The 25,016-nt window shown below is 38.3% G+C and overlaps 3 protein-coding genes across 4 annotated transcripts; 2 read left to right on the forward strand and 1 right to left on the reverse strand.

Annotated features, from left to right (window-relative positions):
• The first annotated feature begins 847 nt into the window (after positions 1-847).
• On the forward strand, positions 848-4,929 carry LOC144653310 (vesicular inhibitory amino acid transporter-like). Its single transcript, XM_078513285.1, has 2 exons — positions 848-932; positions 3,445-4,929. The coding sequence occupies exon 2, from the start codon at positions 3,595-3,597 to the stop codon at positions 4,927-4,929; it is 1,335 nt and encodes a 444-aa protein (XP_078369411.1). The 5' UTR covers positions 848-932; positions 3,445-3,594.
• A 3,358-nt stretch (positions 4,930-8,287) lies between these two features.
• LOC144653320 (AN1-type zinc finger protein 2A-like) lies at positions 8,288-17,658 on the reverse strand. Of its 2 annotated transcripts, XM_078513294.1 has the most exons (12): positions 17,501-17,657; positions 17,261-17,303; positions 16,949-17,000; positions 16,408-16,482; positions 12,810-12,866; positions 12,340-12,384; positions 11,752-11,855; positions 11,165-11,191; positions 10,923-11,024; positions 10,429-10,495; positions 9,054-9,218; positions 8,290-8,518 (listed from the first exon to the last, which is right to left on the reverse strand). In XM_078513294.1, exons 1-12 carry the CDS (start codon positions 17,553-17,555, stop codon positions 8,483-8,485), a joined length of 828 nt encoding a protein of 275 aa, XP_078369420.1. In that variant the 5' UTR covers positions 17,556-17,657; the 3' UTR covers positions 8,290-8,482. The 2 variants fall into 2 exon arrangements, with proteins under 2 accessions (XP_078369421.1, XP_078369420.1); XM_078513295.1 differs by lacking the exon at positions 11,165-11,191 and having other exon boundaries at positions 8,288-8,518; positions 17,501-17,658.
• Positions 17,659-17,695: 37 nt separating this feature from the next.
• Positions 17,696-24,588, forward strand: LOC144653325 (uncharacterized). Its single transcript, XM_078513299.1, has 5 exons — positions 17,696-17,827; positions 17,930-18,150; positions 21,489-21,536; positions 22,295-22,459; positions 23,398-24,588. Exons 1-5 carry the CDS (start codon positions 17,734-17,736, stop codon positions 23,443-23,445), a joined length of 576 nt encoding a protein of 191 aa, XP_078369425.1. The 5' UTR covers positions 17,696-17,733; the 3' UTR covers positions 23,446-24,588.
• Positions 24,589-25,016: the final 428 nt, after the last annotated feature.

A 25,016-nucleotide genomic window follows, 5' to 3' on the forward strand; every position in this document is an offset into this window, starting at 1 on the left:
TGAAACGCTGACGTTTGACGTCATTTGAAAACATGTTTTTAGCGCGTGCGTTCACAGGTAGATGCAATCGACAGTAAGCATATGATTTAAACACGACGACAGATCTTTTTCCTTGCTCATTTGATTAAGCCTTACACAGCAAGAAAACATAACTTTACCGTGGTGTAAAGCTCAAATAAAGCCGCGTAAATTTGGAATTTATTCAGCTATACGCTGACAGTTTACATTTTTTAAAGCTGACCTTTATGCCAGCATTACACTCAAGTTTAAAGGCAGGGTAATGGGACTTCTTTACACCAACTCTAAATCACATTTACACATGGTAGCGTAAAGATTTCAGAAGATTGGTTTAACCGGCACCTTTAACAACATTTAATTGATGGTGTAAAGTTGAATAAGCAACTTTAAACCAGATTTAACCACTTTAATTTCACGTAAATCCCAATTTTCATGCTGTGTAACTGTTAGAGCTCTCAAGTTGTGTGTTCACAAGTTTCATGACAATTATTACCATGCAACTTGCTGCGCAAAATGCTGGTTAAATTAACGTTAAAAATTGCTCTACTATAAATACATTCAAGTTTCTCTACGAGTATTTTATTAGGTACCGTGATTAAGTCTCTACTTTCAGGTCGATATTCGTTATTTTTTCTCTAACCAGTGTTTATATTACTTCATTGAAAATATTTAATATTCCTTGACGATTTTAAGCCTAATTATTCAATATTCTGCCTCGACGATTTTAACTGAGTATTCAATATTTATTATTCCGATTCAACCACACGGATCTCATTGGCTATTTCGAGCTATTGCTTGTCGGTTTTATAATACCCGACGCGGATAGCTTCTTCGCCTTAATTAGTTTTTTGTGGCCGTTATCAAGAGGGAGAAAGTCACAGGACAGCGGCAACAAAAGCAAAACATCAATAGACGTAAGCAATTCTAGCAAAAGTCTTTGGTTTAATCAAGCACTACAACTAAGCTTCTTCTTCTTTTATCTTCTTCTTCTCTCGAACGGTTGTCAGATGTCCCTATTGCTTCGTATCTTTTAGTTATTTTTAAAGTTTTCCGATGGGATCAACGGAACAACGAACTTGTGCAAGAGTACTGTAGGAAAAAAGGCAACTCGAAAATATAATGGCTGAGCTTCTTTTGCTGGCACTAACTATTTTGATGGCATTTTATGAAATATATTTTGTTGTTGTCAAACTACAGAGATCGCCTCTAAGGTGACTCGAAGACCTGGCGAAAAACTCATATCTTATGCATACACTCTAGCTGAAAAAGCGGGCACATGGTTTGCAAACATAGTATACAGCGGGAAGGTATACACACACAAATTAAAGTGACTGTGCCACGGTGAAGTTAAGTTATGTTATTAAATTTTGTCAAATATTCGCTATGAAACTAAATGTTTGCAAAGCAATTTATTCTATGATTCTAAATGACAATACATTCTTTGCAGCCAAATGTGTCTCCCGGGTGTTATAATTCAAAGTTACAAGCAGACAAGATTTTTTTGAAAACTGTTCCGCCGGACCATATTTCAAAAACCCATATCGTAATCTGTTTCAATCTTCGACACTTTTGGCCATCCGTACCTTCTTTTGCATTTGTTGTGTTTTTTAAATATTCCTGCAATTTTTCGGTAAAAAGTACTAAAATTGGCAAATAGATCTTCTCGTACATGAAATGCACCTAGTACATCAAGATGAAGATATAAAATGAATTGTTGTTGATGGGAGAGGGGAGCCATAATAATTCAAAGACAAAACTTGAAAAATCAGTCTGATTCTTCAAGGACGGCGGAGCAATTTTCCAAGTGGGGGTGGGGGGGGGGGGGGGCTGACTAGTGACTTGAAGTGGGAGGGCTTAAAAGACTTTTCTCTTACTAAGTCTTTATTTTTCGGAAATTCTGGGGGGGCTAAAGCCCCCCCAGCCCCCGGCTCCGCCGTGCCTGTTCTTTCAAGTTCAGATCTAAAGTTCCTGATGGCATCACAATAATATCACTGGTTTATTGCTTCAGTACACTTGCATGGTGAATTTTAACGAAATTGGACCACTCTCGTTTCCATATGTCTCAAGACTCTTGAGGTTTTGAAGTAAAACTGGCGACAGTATCCCATTAAGAGGTTATTTTATCCCCGGTTACAAGGCCTCCCCTGCTTATAAGCCCCCCCCCCCCGGTTATAAGCCCATCTACCTGGAAACAAAAAAATACATCCGATTATAAGCCCCCTCTGCTGGAAGACAGTACTGAATAGGCCTAATGTTGCTTTATTGTGCGTTTTTAACTTAAAAACGTATTTCGATCAACACTCCCGTGGCTCGTTTCGAAACGTTTTTTTAATTCCGCTTAAAAGCCCTCCCGAATATAAGTCCCTCCACTTATAAGCCCACACAAAACCCCTTACGAAGTTGTATAAGCCCAGGGCTTGTAACCGGATTTTTACGATATTTAAACGAATTTGATGGTCATTTCCTATGCCTAAGTTTGGCTAAAATCCGTGACACGGTCTCTTTTAACACTTTGTAGGTAACTGTACAATGGGACGACAACATCTTATCTATCGATACACTTGCTTTTTTGAAACCTTCCTAAGTACAGCAAAAGCCAGTAAATCGGATTGTCCCAGCTTACACAAAAACTGCACAAGGCCTGCAAGAAATCCCAGACGCAAGCTTTCAAAATTTGCGCAACTAAAATTGAACATCACCTTTTCAATAGACCACCCTATTTCAGACCAAGATATTTCAGTTTACTTTACCCTAGTGTCTATTTTAGATCGAACTCGAAACTCCATACTCTATTTAGGCTCATAACCAGGATTTTGCAGGGGGGAGGGTGCGTATGAGCGCCGCAGGCGCGATATGACGTAGGGGGAACTGGGGGTATCCTCCCCCAGGAAATTTTGAAAAAATAGGTTATCTGAGACAGCATTTCGTGCGTTTTGAAGACAGTTTGTTAGGAAAAACTTCGAACGGTTCGACTATGAAGGACATTAGGTAGAATGTATCTTTGAAATTAACCTAGAATCACACAATTTGGTCCAAAATATACCACACGAATCTAAAAATGATGGACCTTCAACCCAAAGGACCATATCGAATGTAAATAGTTGAAGTACATAAATACCATTTCCGTTTATTTATTTATTTATTTATTTTCATATTTTTTTTCACAACGAGCGGACTTCCAAGGCTCTTGGGGGGGGGGGGGTGCGGACGCACCCATCGCACCCCCTCTCCCTACGGGCCTGCTATTTCGGGAATGCTGTCCGATTCATGATGTCATCCACCAAGGAATGGTTTCCGTTTGCGCAAACAGATATTTTAGTGTGAAGGGCTTTATAATCCCTGTACGTTCTAGGCACACAACCGAGCGTACAGCAATGGGGCTTTTTTTTTTAGCACGAGAGGCTTATTTTGCTGCTTTTGATTTAGGATTGACAACAAAAGCTGGCAAAGACTTTCTGGGCAGGCACAAAGACGTATAAAGCTTTTTGGAGGTGAGCGGAAAATTCGCTTTGTGTGCGGACGCTTTACAGATCATTACAGTTGCATCGAAGTCAAGTGAAGCTATTTTATTTGGGGATGAACACAGCTTCTTCTCCCTTATTAGAAAGGCAACAACATGATGGACATAAAGATGATGAAAACTTAACGCTGCTACAGTCTCCAGACTCCGAGAGCGCATCCAACGATGATATTACCCCTCGAGCAAACAAAAAGATTGCTCACGATGCCTCAGTATGGAAAGCAGCAGCAAATCTTGTCAACTATATAGAAGGTGTTGGCTTCCTAGCTATACCCTATGCGCTCAAAGAAGGAGGAATTGCAGCAATAGTGGCGTTTATAATAAACCCTGTTATCATGTGGTACATGGGAAAAACTTTAAGCGAGTGTCTCTATGACGAAGACAGCCTCGGAAGAAAAATTCGTGCAAGATCAAGCTATAAAGATTTAGGTGACGTGCTTGTACCTAAATATGGCGGTTATGTAGTGTTTGGTGTTGTGCAGCTAGAGGTGGTTCTGTTGTCTGTTTCTTATCTTGTCCTCTGTGGCTCTGTTATGCACCACGCCCTTCCGTATGTACCCATCACAGAGTTGACGTGGATCTGTATCGCTGGAGGTTTGGTCCTACCAACAACGTTCCTAAAGTCTCTCTCACAGATTGCCTGGTTGAGTGTGATCAGTGTGTTCGCTTTAGTTGCAGTTGTGGTGGCCGTTGTATGGTACGGAGCAGAGCACGCGTCCGAGTGGGACCTGAGCACCATCCTATTTTGGGACAGTGAGGGTGTGGTCATGTCTTTGTCTATTATACTTTACAGTTATAGCGCCTATCTTATTATGCCATCTGTAGAGGGAAGTATGTCTGATAAATCAAAGTTTAACAGAGTTTTAACTTTGGCCTATCTTTTAAGCATGTTGGTGAAATTATCGTTTTCAATGTTTGCATTTCTTTCATTCGGTGTCAACACCAACAAGGTTATTCTCAACAACCTTCCCCCAGGGATTGTTCACATAACTGTTAGTTCTTTTTTCGCTTTTAATTGTATACTTTCGTACACTCTTGCCATTTATCCATTGATGGAGTCTGTCCACAATGCAGTTACCGCACGCATTCAAAATGATAAAATACCTAGCTTTTTGACGTATGCACTGGCTCGAGTCACACTAGTTCTTGGTACAGTTGTTGTGGCTATTTCAGTGCCAAATTTCTTGGTAATTATTTCATTCATGGGAAGCACGGGGAATTCTCTCGCATGTTACATTTTTCCTTTTGTCTGCCACTTAAAGCTCAAGTATAAGCAGCTAAAGATACATCAAATTGCTATTGATTGTTTTTTGGTAATCTTCGGGGTAATCGTAATGATATTCGGTACAACAGTGTCCATTAAAACTCTTATCGAGTTTTATGAAAAATAAACTACTATTCTAATATACTCAAAATGCCAAAACCTGCTGATTTTGAAGCTACAGTCAACTCTTGTTATAGCGGACACGCTCGGGGCGTCGTTTAGGGTCCGTTATACAGTCAACTCTCACCTTGCGGACACCCGCTATTACGGACAAAGTCCAGATCCCCGGCGAAAGAGGTTTGACTGGAAATGACTCCTGTTATTATGGACTCTCGATATAACGGACACTAAACGACGCCCCGAGCGTGTCCGCTTTTACGAGAGTTGACTGTATCGAGAGTCCGTAATAACAGGAGTCATTTCCAGTCGAACCTCTTTCGCCGGGGATCTGGATTTTGTCCGTAATATAGCGGATGTCCGCAAAAGCGGTGTGTCCGCAAGGCGAGAGTCGACTGTATAGAGTCGACAGGCAAAGGAAATTCTTAGGACGGCCGTTGTACAAGGCTGACTTGGGTACCAGAGTTTTTTCTCGCGCGCGGTGGATGCTTCGAGACGAGCAGCGAAGCCTCGCGAAAAAACAATCAAACAAAGAAACAGTAATTATGTAGACTTGACCGGGACCCAATTTGCGTTCTAGCAATTATGATCTAAGAGGCTATTGTAAGCTTAATCAGTCTTCTTTTAAATCAAAGTGTTTACATAAATCTTATCGATACATAACTTCACGTTTATGGAACAACCTACCTGACAATATAAGAGGAGCGTCCTCTCTTAAAATTTTTAAAAATTTACTGAACAATGTTAACCTGACCACCGAGGCCAACTGCTGCTGTAATCTTTGTATCGATTAGTTTACATTTTTAAATTTTATTGTCTACGTAGTTTTTAAATTTTATAGTCTAATTTTTGTATTTTTATTGAATAGATAATCATATTTAAATTTTTTACATTGTTATTTTTAGAATAGACGTTCACTTTTAAACGAGCTCCAGGCTCATTGGTGACATGTGTTTAAATAAAGTACTACTACTATTTCTCATAAGACAATTCATTCTGTAAAAGAAGATAATATGTAGAGTTGGTTTTCACAAACGGAATGGGCGTAAACTCGGACCTAGTGAAGAAAATTTGCGGTGATCTTGTCCTGTTATACGCAAGTGAATGTCAGACTTTACCTAGTGCTAACTCCTTGTTAACTTCCCCGTGTGTGGGGGCGTTTATTTTAGCTTGTGGCTTGTCTGGTGTTATAAAGTTTTTAAACTGAAAATACAGGATATCTTGAGAAAAAGATATCTGACTGCTCAATCTGGAGTCCAGCACACTAACCATTAGGCCATTCTGCCTTCCTATTGGTTATCATGGAATGCTCACCCCGTGTTATGTGACAGTCTAAACTGGAGAGGAGCATTGTGGAACAATTGTAGCATTACAGGCCTGCAGTGTCTGCACAGAGCTAAAAAATCTAACATCATAGGCCTGCAATTCGTGCAGAGAGATCTATTTTGAAGAGATGACATCTCAATTATTGAAAGAAAGTACACGATCAGAAACCTTAACAAACACAGTCAGTGCTGCAAGAAGATAATTTTATTTTGCATTCAAGGTAAAGTTAAACATCTTATATGGCATTCTCACTTTTTCAGAAGCAAAGTTCCAATTCATTTCGAGTGATCACTGAACACAATCCCCGGGGGGAAGGGGGTACTTGCGTCAATTTTTGTTGGGTATGTGCCGCTGGCCTCTCAGAACCCCGACCCCATTATAGTCATATTCTATGGCCAATTATAGACCCCATCTTAGTCACTTTTGGGTAAATGTAATTTTTACGACCCCAACTTAGTCACTTTCTGTTTTTGCGTCTACCGTATAAATCCTTTTAACCAGGCATAACTAATCGATGATCAATGACATCAATTGGTAATCAATGAGTAATCGATGGGTAATCAGTTGATTAGTCATTGATTATTGGCGATAATCAATGACTAATCGATGAGTTATCGAAGCCCAAAATTTTTGTGGCCTATCGATTACTCATCGATGACATCGATTACTCATTGATGTAATTGATTACCTATTGATGTTATTGATTACTCATCGATGACCCATCGATTACTCATCAACTATCATACTGCACACAAAAGACACATTCCTTGCTTTCTTGTTCCATTATTTGTTTTTTTTTTATCTATGTTAGTCATATTTTGCTTTATAACTGGCATTCTTGTTGAAGAAATTACGCCTTCACAAAAGGTCAAATAACCTTCTGGCATATTAAGACGTGAAGGGCTAATCACAAATACTGATGATATTTCAATATTTCACTTTACCCAACTCTTTATTTAATAACAATACAATTGAACAGGGAAAACCAACCAGTCTGGAAATGAAACTAACAAGTACGGAGACAAGAATCGACTACGGGGTTATAGATTTTGTTCGGTGTGTGTTTGTCAGCAAAGTAAAACTGCTTCGGCTTAGGGAGACAGCCGTCACAAGCACCTACATTAAGCACCGGAACAGCTGCAAGCACTTTTACTTTCTGTACTTTTTTCACGTGTAACCATGATATTGTTAGATTGTTATAGCGTGTACAACTTTTACAAGTTCCGGTTTTCAACCACGATACTATATCGATGAGTAATCAATGCAATCAATGACTAATCGATGCAATCGATGACTAATCGATGACCAAAAATTTGTGGCCTATCGATTAGTCATCGATTACTCATTGATCATCGGCAATAATCAATGACTAATCAACTGATTACCCATCGATTACTCATTGATTACTCATTGATGTCATTGATGTCATTGATATCATCGATTAGTTATGCCTGGTTTTAACTAAGTCATTTTAAGCAAAAGAAGATCAAAGTTTTCTTAACTTCGATGGATGCAGAATAGCAATTAAATACCCTAACACAAATGTGGACTTTGTTCTGGACTAACGTGCAACTGGTTATAGTTAAGTCGTAATTTCCAGGCCGGAAATTTAATGGGAGCCATTTGTCAAATATTAAACAACAGCAATAAATACGGTAATATTTTTTTTCGGCGAATCTTTCCGTTTAGAAATCACAACTTGCCAGAATTTTCTTACTCTCAAAATCACGGAAAAGTGTGACCCCATTCTAGCCGGTCACCCTATAAAAAATGCTTGAAAAGCTGACCCCATTATAGTCAGTCCAGTCATGAAAATGCGACCCCATCCAGCGGCACATCCCCATTAGCCCATTTATAGGAAGTGCCCCCCCCCCCCCCCGGGACACAATCAAATCCAGTCGTGATTTTATCAGACTGAGCTCAAATGAATTCCATTACTGAATGCTTGCTTAGTAATGCCTGGAAAGAATATCTACATAATTTAAAATAAGTAGCTGATTCAGATTAGCTTATTGTATTATAACTCATAATTTGCAGAAATAATTTTTCTCCCAACTTCATTAACAGTGTTCAATTTCTTAAATAAGCAATAAGTATAAGATGTCTGCAAACTTTGTCACACACTGTTATTTACTGCGAAAAGGCCTATACTTATTGCATCCCCAGTTGATCCCATTCTTTATTTGCATTTCAAAGTAATAACTAGCTAGTTTGAATTGAATATGTAAGGTGGAAGGTTATGTTACACGACAGTCTGACTTCTTTTCTTGTTCCTGTAATTCAGAGAAGAAAGAGAATTTTATTTGTGGTACTTCTCGTATGACTTTCAAAAAACCAAAACCAAAGTACTGGTTATCAAACCATGCAAATCACCGAAATGTGTCTCAAAGCATTGTATTAATGTAATTAGCGTAATGTAAAATTGTACCTTATTGCTACTTATTTTTGTGGGACTTACCATAATTTTCGCGATTTTCACAATTTTCAAAATAAACGTTTTTTATTGTACTTTTTATGTTTATTACATATTTTTGGCCAAATCGAAAAAATTAAGTCCCGCGAAATATACCCGTTCCATTTTCGCGAAATTAAGTTCCCACGAAAATAAGTAGCAATAAGGTACTTTAAAAGTGTTGAATTGTGAGTAAGAAATATCTTGTAAGTAAGTCTTATAGCATAAGCGTAAATAAAATTCAATAAAAAAAATGCAAATGACCGAAAAAATTCTTTGCAGTGAACCAATCAGAGCTCAAAGTAAAACCTTGCGACTGGTTTTAAGTGTGGGAAAGGTTAATGTTGCAAACATACCTGTCGTCGTCTTCTATTTTGTTCTTCTCTCTCGGATTCTGCGAGGGCTCGGGCTAAAGCCTGGTCTTCATCTTCTTGTGATGTCTGTGGTGGACTGGAAGACTTTGCCTTTGACTGATCTTGCAGAGAGGCTTGTATTGCTAGTGCTAGAGCTTCATCCTCACTCTATGAAAAATGTTATTTCAACTTGTAATTATAATGTTTGCATCAACACCAATACTGTTGTGAGTTGACTGAACACAAGGTAAAACATGGGTAAAGTCTGCGTCAAGCCAAGTGGCCCATACAAGCGGAAGCATATTTTGGTTTCTGTAGCACGAAGCAACTAGGAGTATTACTACTCCCCCTGGATGGAATGCTAGTCCATTACAGGGTTACCCCCCCAACATTAGTTCGCCAGTACCCATTTATACACCTGGATGGAGAGAGGCACTATGAGCACTATGAGAGTACTACAATTTCCAGTTGAGTAAGGCACAAACAAAGCTTGGTGACGAGGTTTCAATGTTACAACGGCATTGTTGTTAAGGGCAACTTTCTCTGTTTCCATTGGTAACTGTCGTTACAGGTACTGACCACCATTGTTCTTTTATACAAGGAGGACCTCTCAGGAAACAGAGGAATTTTTTGATTGGCTAATGTTGATCCAAGATGGCGTCAGTTTTAATTAAGCAATTTTTTGGTTGGCTAATTTTTTGAAATTTCGATCCGAAATGGTGTCAGCTTTTGACAGCTTTACGAAGCGCCAAATATTCTTCATTTTAGTTCGCGAGTTATTCATTTTGCACTTGAGAAAGATATAATATTTAAAGCTGAAGGAATTCTTAAAGCTGCTAGAAAATCCCTGGAGTTGGAAAACGATTTAATTTCAGTTGAACAGTAACTCTTACGATGAAGGTAAAGTGACGCACGTTGAACATAACGTCAACTCTCAACACAGATCTGTTACCGTCGATGTAAAACAGCTAAGGCATAATATGTTTCATTATTTGTTTCTTTTATCCTTGTCTCTGTGTATATATTTTTTTATTTGAAAGTGTAATTAAGTGTTGCTAACCATATTAATTTTGTAGTGTTTGTATTTATTTAAGCACCAAGATTGTCGAGCAAGACAGTTACAAATGCAAATTTGTTACCAATGGAAACAGAGAAAGTTGCCCTTGACAACAATGCCATTGTAACGTTGAAACCTCATCACCAAACTTTGTTTGTGCCTTACTCAACTGGAAATCGTAGTAAAGTGTCTTGCCCAAGAACACAACACAATGACTGCTGCTGGACCTCTCGACTCGGATTTAAGCGTGCTAACCATTTTAGGCCACTACGCCTCCCCGATTGAACACAAAAGCCAAACAAAATGTTTAATGATATTTACCATTGCTGGCTGTGGAATACCGGTAGGTTGATGACTTTGTGGCTGCTCTTGCCGCTCGCGTCTGGACCTGAAAGCCAAGTAAATGCACTTGCTAGTTTCCAAAACAAACTTGTTTTTTTTTATATAATTTAGTCAGTGGCATTTATCCAGGATAAATAAAACTGACTTCACATGCCAAAAAAATTCAAAAACTACTTTTAAAACATAATAAATATCAATATCAATAGATAATTTCTTAGCATCGTAGGCACGTAATGCGTGCTGAGGGCTATGTAGCTGTAACCTTCCAATAAGAAGATACAGTCATGGTAGTAGTTAACCCTTCACTGCTTCTCAGGAGCATAGGCCACCAACAGTCTCTCTCCATAGCCTCCTGTTCAGTCATGGTGCTAAATAATTATGGATAACTGAACCATTATGTGCCTACAGTGTTAGAAAATATTGCAAATTTAAAGGGTAGCTTAATCAGTGATAAGGTGCTTGTCATTGTGTACCTGTCCAAATCTCTTCCTATTGATGAGAGAGATGTTTGCTGTGGTTTATTTTGTACTTTTGATGATGGCTTTGCATTCTTTAATCTGGCAGTTGCAGCCTCCCTTTAAGAAAATCAATCAATCAATAACAAACAATGAAAATGAATGTTTGGTCAATTTTAATTGACCAAACAAAACAAAAATTTTATTAGTGTAACAAATGAAAAATTTCTAATGAGAACAGAAAATATGTAGAAACATACCCAGCTTTCAAAGAAGCACTTGTTTTGCTGAAAATTAAGTATATAATATATAGATTAAGCCAGGCCTTAAAGCAGAGCTCTGCAGTTATTTATTTCTTGAGCATGGTGCTGACTTGTAAATTATGACACATCGACTTTAAGAGCTTGAAATATTGTGTGTATATTTCCTCACTTCACTTTACTTTACCCTCTTTCTCAAAATGTGTCCCAAAATTGGATAGAGAGTTTTGGTAAGAGTTTCTTGGGTTCACCAAATATGAGTATGGGGTTCTGGGACATAATTAAGGAAATTTAGGAAAATTATGATAATGATAATGATAATCAATTTATATAGTGCATTTTTCATATGTAATGTTCAAATGTGTTGTACACATACTGTAATTTACTACACAAAGGCCAGACCACAACACCAGGAACTTCGTGCCCCACTCTTTAGATTTAAAAAGTCCTAACACAATTAATTTGTTCCTCAAGCCCTAAACAAGGATGGTCGATGCTCAAAAATTGCCAAAAGAAGAGTGTCCATCATATAAAGCTGGCAGTGTACTCAGCCACCAAATAAATGGTTACAAAGAAAAAACGCTGACCTTCCAGCACCTCCCCTTACAACTGCAGAACAACTGTGATCTTGCTCATGTCTGTGTTTGAGGCAAAAGTTTTGTCGACAAGATTCACATCTAACAGGGATAAGCTGAAATGGATGTTAATACAGCACATTTACTAACAATATCACTCACTTTACTTTTAACAAAAAAATCAACAATGTTAGTTATGGGCCAAATGGGGGCTCTTTGAGTCTCAGTTTGGACAAAAAGGTGGGGGGCTGGGGTGCCTGGGCAACTTCCCTGAAACAATAGCCTCCTACACAGTCATTTTTAGCCGCAATCGTGTTTCACTAGTGAAACAAAATGGGCCCCAAAAACAACTACGTGGGAGACTACTGAAACTACCACTGGTCTGGCTTGTCCAATGAAACAAAATCATGATATACTACAAGGGGCATGTAGAGTTTTTCTGAAAAAAATTCTCTGGAACAATTGCAGGAACAGGAAGCTTATCCCCTCCCCCCTGGGTAAACTGGTTAGAAGGGGGATGTCACTTGACACTAGAAACCATTACTCCGTAGCAGACCATTATTCTCGTTAATTGTAAGGAAAAAATTTTTTTTCACATACCTCTTTTTGTTTACATCCTTTCACGGAACATCTATTAAGATAAGCCTATAGCAAGAATAATTGAGACTAAAATTAATAACTGGTAGAAGAAACTTTAATTTGTAACACAAACAAGAAACTCTAATTTGCACAATAATATACTCAAAAGATTTTCTCCTGATATCAAAGTTTAACAAATTATTTATAAAATAGACAAACACTGTAGATCTAAAACTTCCTACAATTTCTTTCCTTTTTGGCAAGAAATAAAAGCTACTTAAAGTTAACATGTCCATTGCCAGACTTTCAGAATGAATGTTATACAGTTAACTACTTAAAGCCTTTTATGCACACTTTCTCTGGGCTCATCACTCAATCTTCCCTCCCCTCCCCCGAAGAATCAACAAAGCAGCCACTTTTGTATGCTGGCCATTAGCCAATAAGCCTGATTCAACAAAAATGAGTTGAAAAAGCAAGCAAGGGTTAATAACCTTTCTCTTAGCCACTGCTGGGTCGGACTGGCAATCTCTATCAATGTGTTCTCCAACCTACAGGAATAGAGTACATTAGTTTCCAAGTCTATTTACTAACAAAAGTAATCTGGTTATTATCAACAGAATGAAGGTCCTGAATGTTGCAAGGGCAATCATTTATTTGTAGAGCACATCAATTGGCTGATCCAGGAGAGCAAGCCCCCCTCCTTACACCCTCCCAGCATTTTAACTATTCACCCACATTTACAAATGAATACTCATAAATGTTTAAGAAACCTGACATAATTAATGCTACATGGGTCCAGACATGGGGAATAGAACTTTATACTTGTCTTCATTTCATTGCTAACTCTAGAAACTGGAGTAAGTGGGGTACACCACATTACAGAACTGCGCCCATTGAAATGCGTCGCCGGGGAAAAGTGGGGTACCCATGATGCTTTGTAGGCATCACGCCTTGGAAACGAGATTGCAAAAGCTGCCGCTGTTTTCAGTTTCTTTAGATCCTGAAGTGACAAATTTGCAAAAGGGAGTTAAACGTTATGCCCCTGAGTCCTTTAGATGACAATGCTGATAGAAATAAAGCAATTTTGCATTATTTGGACGTATTGGCAAGCTCTTTTTATCGACGTGTTTATGCAAAACCTCCTAAGTAATATTTCACGACCAAGTTCGAAGCACCGTCCACATCATGTCGAATTTTGAAAATAAAGTCATCTGGCTGTGATTTCAACAACTTTTCAAGTCAGTCTTGTTGTTTAAAGCTCGGATTTCTGCGAAGAAAGCAATTATTCTTTATGTCAACAAGGGAAAGCGGTTCTGAGCCAAGTGAAATTTGCTACTCGATACACGAGTCAATTTTCAACGCGAAATTTACATAAAGTTGTTTACACATTGGCAGCCGATTACATGTGAAAATCATCAACGCACATTCCAAGTCTTGTTCAAGGTTTGGTTATCAAAAGCCGTGAAAATATCTTTGTCGTGGCGAGAATTTCGACGAGAAATGTTGTTGAGTCCGAAGCGAAACACTTTGGAAAGAAGGCAACCGAATATTCCGTGGCTCTCGCCGCTTTGGTACGTGTTGTGAACAAGATACCACTTTAATTAGCTACATGTGTTATTTAATTTCATTTTATTGGGGAACCTTATTTGAACTGATTGGAAATCATTCTAACAAGAAAGATAACAACTGTTAAGAGAAAGGGCAATCGACAGAGTTAAAATTTTTCACCGAGCCAAAGTAAAAACAACTTATTTCAAATCATTTAATTGTCTTGTAGTGGCGACTGACAATTATATTTGCCTCCCGGGACTAACCACAAATTATCAAAAGAGGAATTTTTCTGCCGTCTGAGCAAAAACAATGCTTGAGAAATTGACCTACACAGGGGATTACATGATTGACAGTTAGTTACGCATGCTCTGTGCTTAATTTTGAGCTTATTTGCATTTTCCTGTGCGACATGTTTCAATGGGTGCAATTCTGTAATGACTTGTTGGATTCCTGGAACTGTCCTAAACTAGACTGCGGGCAGTCGGTTGCTATTCAGTCTTCATTCGCATGTATGCTTTTAAGCTGCACGCTTTAATAGTAAGTTCTGAGGATTTGGTTCCGTAGTACAGACAAGACTGTATAAAGTGGCCACCTTTGGGGAAAATGCGAAATAGTAAGTGGAGGAAAAGAAAGAGACAGGTTGCAGTCTAGTAACAGACCCCGGGGGGGGGGGGGTACTCCCATAAATTTCGGATAGGGGTGTGCCACCAAGGTTCTTAAACCCTGACCCTATTTAAGGATAAAGAAAGCGAAAATTGATACCCTTTTTAAGGCCCAAAACCGAAAAATGACACCCTATTCAACGGGAGGAGAAACATTCCGTGATGACCCCAATAATGGCTAACCGCGCACGGCAAGACACAAATCTTTATAAAATCGCTTTTCTAATACCTGAACTGAAAATTCAGTTTTCAGATATCTTTTTTTTGTTAAGCTGGGCGTTTATTGCCAACGAGACAGCCGAGCCAAGAGGCGAGGCTGTCTAGGCGGCAGAATCATAGAGCCGTGTGCCTATGAGTGTATAGGCAGAGAAAATCTTAAGTTCTGCTTAAGGGACTTTTTTTTTTTACCATATTTGGGTGTAAGTAAACCCCATATTTGGGTTGTATTGTTCTTCCCAACTGGTTCCCAGTCTCTCACTCCTTGCTAGAGAGCAAATGACCAAAATGGCGTCCACGCGGCTCGCTGTTAAAATTTTCAATGTGGTCATTAATCCATTTACCAATAAATACACCTTTAGGGAATTATAAATCGAAAGAGAATACCCTACAGAATATTCGACCGCCGAAAAAATGAACATCAAGGTCTTCAAAGCGATGAAATAATCTTTCGACTTTGGAGTCCTTTGATTTATGATCGAAGAGAGACATGGAAATCAAAGGCGGACTGTTGACTTCAAATAGAGTTTTCTTGACTTATGAGAATGCTGAAGTCGGGTAAATGCTTCCTTTTAGTGTTGATTGTGTTTATAGTAATTGTTTGACCGATGATTTATTCCAAATCATATACCGTTTATATTTTATTTGGCACGCATTTTCGCTCCGCGTAGGAATAACATCAATACAAAGACACTAAAATTACTGCATGTCATACACACAAGAAAGTCAAAAGTTTTTTGCTTCTAACGGCAAATGTAATGTTAACTTGAATAAAAATTTTGTCTCCAAATCATCCTTGACCGTTCAAGTTTTGTTTTCTGTTCAAATTTTTCAAGTTTTGCGTAACTGAACATGACACTTCGCATGCGAGACTGAAATCTGACCCGTGCATTACTGTTTCTGATTACTGAAAATTATTTTTAAAAAAGCATCTTAGCAGTTTTGATTTTGGGATTTGATTTATAAGAAGTTCTTGAAATGCAACTATCCCTATTGTGGACGGAAACATTTTAACCATCGCGTGTTGTATTTAACAAACAGTGATTAAACCTCATTTAATAGTTAATTTAACGTTGAAAAGAATTTAAAGATTTGTCAAGAGTTATCAATGTGTCAAACCCGTAGCCTGCGTAGCAGACATCTGTGTACGTTTTTTAGTGTGTTTAAAAGAGTGCGCGATCGCGAGAATACGCGCGCTGGAAACTACGTGTCATTATGAACACCAGAGAAATAGCACTTTTTTCGCATATTACCTAAAATACAATTTACCATATTTTGGTCATTTCAAATATAGTTCTATCAAAAACCATTCAATATCTGTTCTTATGAACAAACATGAGTATTTCGCTCGTTGGCACTTACCGATAGGTACAACTAGTTTTAGCTAATAGAATTTAGGTACCCTATCTAAGGATCACAGCGGGAACACATTTCCAAAAAGAGCAAAAATGATACCCTATTTAAGGACCGAGAACCTCAAAAACCATACCCTATCGGGCGGCACATACCTATATAGGCCACATATGGGAGTACCCCCCCCCCCCCCGGGTAACAGACTTACTTTACCTTCCTTTTGCCATGATCACTAAATAATTAATCAAAAATAGACCAACAAAGTAATTAAAATAAAACAACAATAACAAAAGAGCATAATAAATACCTTTATATCTGGTTGTTCTCCACGTGGCACAGGTACTGCTTTGTTGCATAAGGGACAAACTGGCACTTGAAAGTCCTATTATTAGGCAGTCCAAAAAAATATTGTCATTAATTGATAATAATTTTTTCTGTAATGGTAATATTTATTAGAGCAAGAAGCATATATGTTGTGGTTTAATTTTATATTTGGTTTAAAATTTTTCAAACCAGTTTGATTTTTATTTTCTATTGTCTCACATTCATTATCATAATCTGAAACAAAGGGAAATAAAAATCAAACTGGTTTGAAAAATTTTAAACCAGAGATAAAATTAAACCACAACATATATACTATATTATACTCTGGTGGTTTAAGCCAATTTTGAGTGTCGGTTTGCGAGTATATTCCTATTATCTGGCAGTTTCAACCAAGAAACTATGGCGGATTCAGAAAAGTTTGGGTTAAAACAAAACAAAACAAGCAAGCACTATGTAAGCACAACACAGAAGGATTTGTTTGTTACGAAGAAAAACTTAAAATAATGTCTAAACTCTAAAACTACCTTTTTATAGGCATTTTCACAACTGTGTTCTGTATACTTGATGTGATCCTTACTATGAAAAGAAACAAACAGGTGTTTTCCAGTAAACCAAAATAATAAGACTTAAAATACAATTTAGCCCGGGGGGGGGGGGGGGTGAATTACAAGCCAAGGCAATCTATATGATGAAGAGCTCCTTCAAACTCTCTAGCCATGAATTGACATAGCTTTTAATAATGTTTTGTAAAAACTGTCTAATAGTCCATTAAATTAACTGTTAATAACAGAACGAATTATTGATACCAATAATCATAATTAAAATAGAACACCCACCAAAATAGCTTGGAACAGGCATCACATTTCATGGGAAGGAAATCTAGAAAAGAGAATTTAGTATTTAGTATTTATTCTTAGATCTAAGTTAAAAGTTTAAGGAAATGTGTGCTTAAAAGCTTTATACCGAAATAGCATAAAGATTTTCGCACAGTCATCATCTGACGAACCAAGAAAAAACCTGAAAAAACGCACGCAAACAACAACCAACCAACCAAAGAAAGTTCAAATCTAACTCACCTAACTGTTTGCAGGTTGTAAGAGCGCAATTTGCTCCGAGTTCAGGAAATTCCATCTTTCAATTTACTAACTGAACTAAATTTTCTCTTCCGGTCAAACTCTCGGTAGTAAAATGTAATTTTCCTTTTTACCTTAAATTTCATCAAGTTCTTCATGTAAGCGTATTAGGAATAATTTGCAACCAGGCCTAAATTCCCAGACTGCACTTGGAGGGATGCGATATTGCTCAAAACATGGCGACGGTCGTGGCCCGGCGAACGGTACCAACATGTTGTAGATTATTTCTCGTCCCTGCTTCGAGACAGATCGCCAAACCGTCGTCTTTAGGTATTTAAAATACTTCGTGTTTATTTATTCGGAGTTATTTTGCTTTATTAGTGATTAATAATGATCTTATTGTTGACTATAAATTTTTGGTCGTGTGTCTAGTCACGAGGCGGTTATCATCTTGTCTTGGAGTAAGTCAACTAAGACCGTCTACAATTATACCATACCAAACGTACTTTCGAAGAAGTCGGGCAACGTTTACTGGCCATGGAGAGCAAGGCCCACCTGTAGCTGACAAGGAATTACAGGAGTGGCTTGAAGAAGCGAAAAACAAAAGTTGGTTGTGGAGATATATGCACGACGTTGATGAAATCGAGAATAGTGTAAGTGCTTAAACCTTGACGTAGCTGACTGAGGGCCCAAATTTATTTATTTTTCTGATATGGTGGGTATATTGCTAATATATAATAAGAGCAGAGTTATTGCTAATCATTTTAAGATACTTTCTTGAATTAAATAATATTACACTTGCACTTATTATTAAGCCAACTTTATGTATATAGATATGGGAATTAAATAACATAAAATTCCACCTATAAGCCCCTTGCTTATAAGCCTATTTGGTTATAGGCCCATCTACCTACAGACACTAAATACATCTGACTGTATGTCCCCCCCCCCCCTCCCCGATATAAGGTTTGCTCTCCCAATGTTGTTCCAGATGTTGAAATGAATGTGATTTATTATGAGATTTTACACGAAAGCTCAATTCAAAATCAGACAATGAAAAATGTATTTTGATTATCACTGATATTTCAAAATGCCCCCCCTCCCCCCCGGATATAAGCCCCAGGGGGGGTACTCCGGCTTGTAAATGCATGGGATGATCGAAGGATTTTTTTGGGTTTGAAATTTTCGATTCTGGGATTTTTTTGGGTAAGAAGATTTGGCAAGTATTTTTTTGGGTGACTTGATTCAAATAGGGGATCTTTTAGGGTGTTAAAAACAAACTAAAGTGCTTTGGCACGGCCTTGGCGTATTTATAAATAATCAAACGCGAGCGTTATTGCCCCTCCTGGCAATTTAGGGGTAATTTGACAATAAAGCTTTAAAGAGAATCGTTTAAAGCGCAGTTAATGGAGCGTGACGCTCCCGAGGCCCCTAGTGGGTTTTCTATTTGTGTTCTAGTGTAATGTAACGCAACAGATCTTTAGACCTTTTCTTGTCTCAACAAGACAATGGTTATAATGGACTCTTACAGTGTACATGTTGCAATATCGTCTAGTATTTTTAGATTACGCATTTTGTATGGCTGGTTTCAATAATACCTCTATTCATGTCTCGATCTATGTTGCAAGCAGTTCTTGTTGTCCATAGTACACATTTCGCCATTGGGCTAAACTCAGACAGCTGTCTGGCTATAAATAGTGCAAGGTTTGAACTTTAGCATCATTCGCTAGCAATATCGCTACTGCAACTTTAGTTCGTCTAAAAAATTTGTAATTCCCACCCTCCCTCCCTTTGGAGGTTTGTTTATTGTTATTAATAATAAATTGGGGTTCACCACTGCGTATCACGCCTTCGGTTAAGTCTCGCAGCGACTTCCCCAAGCTTCGTTTAGTAAACTTATTTTACGCTCTTTATGCCTTTTCTTGTCCGATCCAGCACGTGCCGGCGGAGTTGGCTCGTAGTGCTGGGGAGATAAGTAAGGCTCGTGAAGTCACAATTGTCTATACTCTAGCACGTTGCTGACCGGAGGTCAGCTCGTAGTGCCGTTTAGAGTTAGGCTTATAGGACGCGTAAGCTTATGACCCTGCCAACTTGTCCGATCCAGCGCAGGTTTTACCGCTGGGGAGATAAGTTTGGTAACGCAATGGAAGTTCGCTTGTCACGCCGATTGCGGAGCGGTGATCCCCCCTTAATGCCATATACTGTGTGGTTACTGTGTTTATTTACTTTATAAATGTCCAAAGCGAATTTGCATAGGAACTGTGACATTAAGGGATTTTTAAGGGGTTATTTTTGGTCCAGGGATTTTTTTGGGTAATGTAGGAACACTTGGGGATTTTTTTGGGTCCTGAGTTTTGCCTTCATTCGATCATTCCCGTCGTTTAAAAGTCAGAGTACCCCCCCCCCCCCCGGGATATAAGCCCTCCCATTTATAAGCCAACTCCAAAGCCCTTGGGAAGTTGTATTAGCCCAAAGCTTTTACTATATATTTATTTAATGAAACATTTTGGTTTATTATATCACTGTGTATTAATACAAATCTTGCAGTGTTTTGGTGAGCACATACAGGATGTACATGTAGGATAAGTAAATAACAGCCCTCTAAGAGGTCATGTGGTTACCGATATTTTAACACACTTAGTCGAACTGAGGAAATAGTGAATAGCTAAAATGGTTCTGGAATGTTTCATAGTGTAGTAATGATGAAAGTAATCACCCCCACTCCCGCCTTCATCAATTATTTTACAAGAAATTAGACAAAAATATGTTAAAGATTTTCTGAGAGATTTTTGGTGAACGTAGTTGTCGTAGGCTTTCTTGCAAAACAAATAACAAATAGTGTTGTTGGCGGGTCTAAATGTGTTTTTGGTTTACCTCTGGTCCTAATAAGGGGGGAAACATATTAAAGGCAACGGGTTGACCCTTTTCTGCGAAATATAACGATCTTCTTATACTAAGAGATAAATTCAGATATTGATTCCAAGCAATATAAATATAAATAACATTTCACTGCATTTCAGACCATGTGCGTTCGTACTGTACGTAGTACACAACTCTTACCTCGATTTCGATAGATTCATCGGTTGTATTTCGCAGTTGACGATCAAGATCAATAGACATTCTATTATTACTTCCTTCTTGTCGTGTAGGCCACATTCAAATTTGCGGGGGGGATTGGGTAATAACCTTGTCACGCATTCTACCAAAATTTGTAGCGATCGGACAAAGAATAAATTTTTGGTAACTCTTTCCTGAAGAAACGATATTGTATAAAGGGCAGTACGGGAAAGAGTTTTATGCATGGGCAGAAGTTATTAGGTAAATCCTTGTGCCGTTTCAGGTACGATTTCGTTCTTTCCTTCGTGCTTCGGAAAATATTACTTCGAAGCAATATCCTTGTGCCAAGCATCATGTTCCAACTACGTTCGGCCACATGGACGTGGCAATCAACATATTCCAACTACGTTCGCCCATATGCACGTGCCAAGCATCATGTTCCAACTACGTTCGGCCATATGCACGTGGCAATCATCATTTTCCAACTACGTTCACTTATATGCACGTGCCAAGCACCATGTTCCAACTACGTTCGGCCAGCGGTTCATCAAAGCAGTCGATTGTCGATCGTGGACAGTTCGAAAGCGCCATAATGATTTTGAAAGTGGCTTTTTTTATTCGGAATCCTCATATTTAACTAAATCCTAACAATTCATCACCGTAACTCATATATTCTTCTAAAGAATAGTATTGTAATCGTAAAAAGCTACCTAGAGAACTTGAGAAATCATCGTGCCCTTTCGGTACGCTCTCGTTCTTACTTCGTGCTTCGGAAAGTCTTACTTACTTACACAGGTAGTAACATTATGGTTACCTTGGTAACCACAAAAAAGTAGAACTGTAAAGCAATACATTTTGTGTGTGTGTTGTGTGGCTGGTCACTCTTCACATTCATTGCACAAATCAAATCAAAATTTCTTTTTATTTTTTGTAGCTTATGTCAGAAGAAGAATACAATGAGAGGGAAAAAATGGTTGAAAAGGTATCTTTTCATATTATTTGTTCTTGAGTCCTTGTCTATCATTAATCATACTGTATATTGCGAACTTAAAGCCTTGGTCAAACAAAGTTGCAAGATTTGAGATCAACACTTGCAAGAGTACTTTCTGGTATATGACTGGACAAACTTGGGATGGAGACTTACACACTGTATACCAGGAAGTCTTTTAGATGGAAATGATGTGAAGCTATTTGTTACAAGATTCTCCACATTAACCTTTTTTGCAAGCTAGTTTCAGTCCTGCTCAATACCGTGAATGTGAACTTTAGTCTACTGGAACAGTATTACCTAGTCTATTAAGCATACAAAAGGCTGGTTTTCACATGTTGAGAAACTTCCAACCAATTGGTGATTTCATCGTTTCCCAACCATCCCAGAATTTGTCAACTAATGAAAACTCAAAATCAAAGACATTCCTGAACAACTGGTATGATCGCAGACAAATCAGAAAAATTTGGAGCGTCATTTTCCCGAAGCGTCCCATATTTCTGCGATGGTCTGCAATCATTCAAGATGTATGATAGTTTTAGCTTTTACCAATCCTTTAATTTCTTGGCTCCTGGCGCCTCTGGTCCTAGATTTGCCAGTATGTCTGGGATGGTTGGGAAACAGTGAAATCTCCGATTGCCCTGGATTTTACCGACATACGGAAACCAGCTTTAACCTAACTCTTTTGTCTGACCCAAGACCAATGTGATCTTCCTGTAAATATAATACAAAATCATTGTTTTGATTTGCAGTTGATGGACAGATACTTTGATACTCCAGAAGCCAAGTTTGACCTAGACATATTTGAAGAGGCCTTTGATCTACTTATCAAATACAACGATAGAGACGGCGTGGGAACGTTTTGGAGACTGATGGAAGAAATGAGTGTTGAACCTCCTGATGAGCTGAGAGAAAAGGTTTGTCTCCATTGCTAACAAAAATGTTGTTAGTGGACTCCGTGTGACTCACAGGGAGTGATAACATGGCGAATTTCAGCCTGGTTAACCATGCTGAGATTTCAGCATCCATGGCTTCCAGAAGAAATCTTCTTAAGAAGACGTTTGTGAAGACATAAAGAGAGTTACAGCCTGGGCTGAAATTCATGGCCTGAAATTTCCAGCCTGATTTGTGAAACTGGGCTGGCAATTTCAGCCCAGACAAATGGGCTGATAAACCTCATCTAATTTCATTCAAATTTCATCCCAGGTTAAAAAGTGACTCTGGGGATGCACCGTGATGGTGTTTTCAATGAAACAAAATGGTGCCACGAAAAGTTTCCAGTTTTAACCTGGGCTGAGGCCTGCCCCTCAGTTCGAAATTTCAGCCCTGGCTGAAATTCTCCATGTAATCTGCCCCTAAAAGGCTCCATTTTACTTGCCATGAGCATGAGCATAAGAAGAACAAACAAACTCATTCTTGTTAGTTATGCTACATTCTTGCTAGGATAAAGCATAAGCACAAGAACAAAATAATAATTTTGTTTTCGTGTTTATGCTTATGCTTATTCCTTGTGAGGACCGCATTAGAAGAATAAGCATGCACATCTCTTTTGCACTTATGTTTTTGCTTGTGCCTAAGGAAAAAAAAAGCCTTAAGGTCATGGGTTTCATTAAGGGTCAGACACCAGGCAAATTGCCCAGCTGTGAATACGACTTTGCCCGGGGTTTTTTCAACACCTGAACTGACTTTAGATAACCAAAGAAGGTAGGGCCTTGATACTTTGCCTGGGTGTAAAACCCTGATGCCCACATGCCCAAAACCTTTATATTGAATCTCCTGCATAAGATATTCAAGAATTTAAAAAACAGACAATCCACGTTACTTAGCATATTTAATTGCATTTTTTTTGGAACAGGTGGAGACATTCCTAGTGAAATCAAGAGAAGCATCTTGGTATGAGTAGAAATCTCCAGAGAAGTTTTATTTTTGAACTGTTAAATTACCTAAGTTCAATTCTTAAAAAGATAAAATTTAGTTTGCAACAAAATCATGGTCTTACTTGGAAGATTGGTTCATAGAAAGGTTAACTGCGAGCTTGCTTGCAGTATGGACAATTACAAATTGCCTCGTACAGTTTTGTAAACAGGTTGATATTGTAAAAATTAAGGTGTCCCTTTGCTGAAACCAGAATTTTAACTTTCGATGAGGTTACTGTAAAAGTTTTATTTAGGCATCCTTTCTTTGAAGCCTCCAGAACCCCAGAATTTCAGTAATATTTTGCAGGAAATTCATTTGATCGTTCCAATCCACCACATACTTTTTGTTGCCTTTTTTGTCAATCAAAAAGTCTACATCAATTTTTGTGTTTACGTAAACCCTCCCCACACCCTCTAATACGGATATAGCGAGTTTCGCCCATATCGAGTTTCTCGAGAAGGTCGCGTTTGTTTTGAGTTGAAGCAAATTAATCGCTGTTGAAAACACTTGCGCGTGGAACACATAATCGTTGCAAATCTTTTGTACACGAAAGATAAGTTTCGCAATCGAAATTACAAATACGGAGTCGCAAATACTAAAAAAAAGGAATCAAGGGTTTTTAAAGATTGTATTTCTGACATAGGTAATGGCAACATATATTTCGAAATTGAGACTAAAACAATTCATCTTATGGACCAATCAATTATGGGCGAAACTCGTGCTTTCAAGGAAAATCAGCTTTTAAAATATTGCTTTTACAGTATTCCTAATGTGTGAGCTCCTTGCAATAGGCAGTCTAAATAATTCAATTTATTCTTGTATTGTGCATCAACAAGGTCAATCCAGAATGCCAGATGTATAATCCAGTCCCAAAATTGTTATTTGACAAACTCATCTTTCAAGTGCTTGGCACCTGTTGCATTTTTGTTGCCAGCATCTTGGATTATTACACATTTGCAAGTGATTGGCTGATTACAACCCTATTTACAATAATTTGTGAGTGAAATAAACTCCTAAAGTATTATACCAAAGGCTTGACTCCAATCATGGTGTGTGAAAACAGAGCTAAGTTTGAAGGCATTTTGTGAACACAACTGTACATTGAAAATAAAAAGTGGCATTTTGAAAATTACTGTCTTTTACTTTGCTGTACATATACGTAGTGATGTAGAGCAGTTTTCAATTGAGTGTCGTAAAACCAAAACCAAAGTAATTACTCTGGCCAATCACAAAGGGCACAGACAATCCTGTGAACCAATCGAAACTCAAAGCAAATACATGTAGCCGGCACGAAGCGCGGGAAAACGTGCGTGAGCGAGTCACGATTGGTTTTGGTTTTAGCTCTGATTGGCTGAGAAAGTGGCGCGAGATTTTTAAGCCAATCACTAAGCGTAGCAATGCAAAACAAAAGCAAACGCAATTAACTTTCGACACTCAAGTGAAAACCGCTCTATATAAGTGTATTACTTTTTTATTAGATTGGCCTTTGTAGTGGTAGCCTGTGAATAGCCCGGGTTGGGGGTACTCAAAAAATTGTTATTCAGAGAGGATCTGCGC

The sequence above is a fragment of the Oculina patagonica genome, chromosome 5 (genome assembly GCF_052425735.1).
Source record: "Oculina patagonica isolate OP01 chromosome 5, crgOcupat, whole genome shotgun sequence".
NCBI classification, from domain to species: Eukaryota; Metazoa; Cnidaria; class Anthozoa; order Scleractinia; family Oculinidae; genus Oculina; species Oculina patagonica.

What these genes read in the sequence shown, in the direction of transcription:
- LOC144653310 (XM_078513285.1), top strand. Translation starts at nt 3,595, where the DNA reads ATGAACACAGCTTCTTCTCCCTTATTAGAAAGGCAACAACATGATGGA.
- LOC144653320 (XM_078513294.1), bottom strand. Translation starts at nt 17,555, where the DNA reads ATGGAATTTCCTGAACTCGGAGCAAATTGCGCTCTTACAACCTGCAAA. An exon ending in GAGAACAACCAGATATAAAG is followed by an intron (nt 12,867 to 16,407) that starts GTATTTATTATG and finishes CTATTCCTGTAG; the next exon opens with GTTGGAGAACACATTGATAG. An exon ending in CAGCAGTGGCTAAGAGAAAG is followed by an intron (nt 12,385 to 12,809) that starts GTTATTAACCCT and finishes TTCTTGCTATAG; the next exon opens with GCTTATCTTAATAGATGTTC.
- LOC144653325 (XM_078513299.1), top strand. Translation starts at nt 17,734, where the DNA reads ATGGCGACGGTCGTGGCCCGGCGAACGGTACCAACATGTTGTAGATTA. An exon ending in GGGAAAAAATGGTTGAAAAG is followed by an intron (nt 21,537 to 22,294) that starts GTATCTTTTCAT and finishes TTTGATTTGCAG; the next exon opens with TTGATGGACAGATACTTTGA. An exon ending in CTGATGAGCTGAGAGAAAAG is followed by an intron (nt 22,460 to 23,397) that starts GTTTGTCTCCAT and finishes TTTTTGGAACAG; the next exon opens with GTGGAGACATTCCTAGTGAA.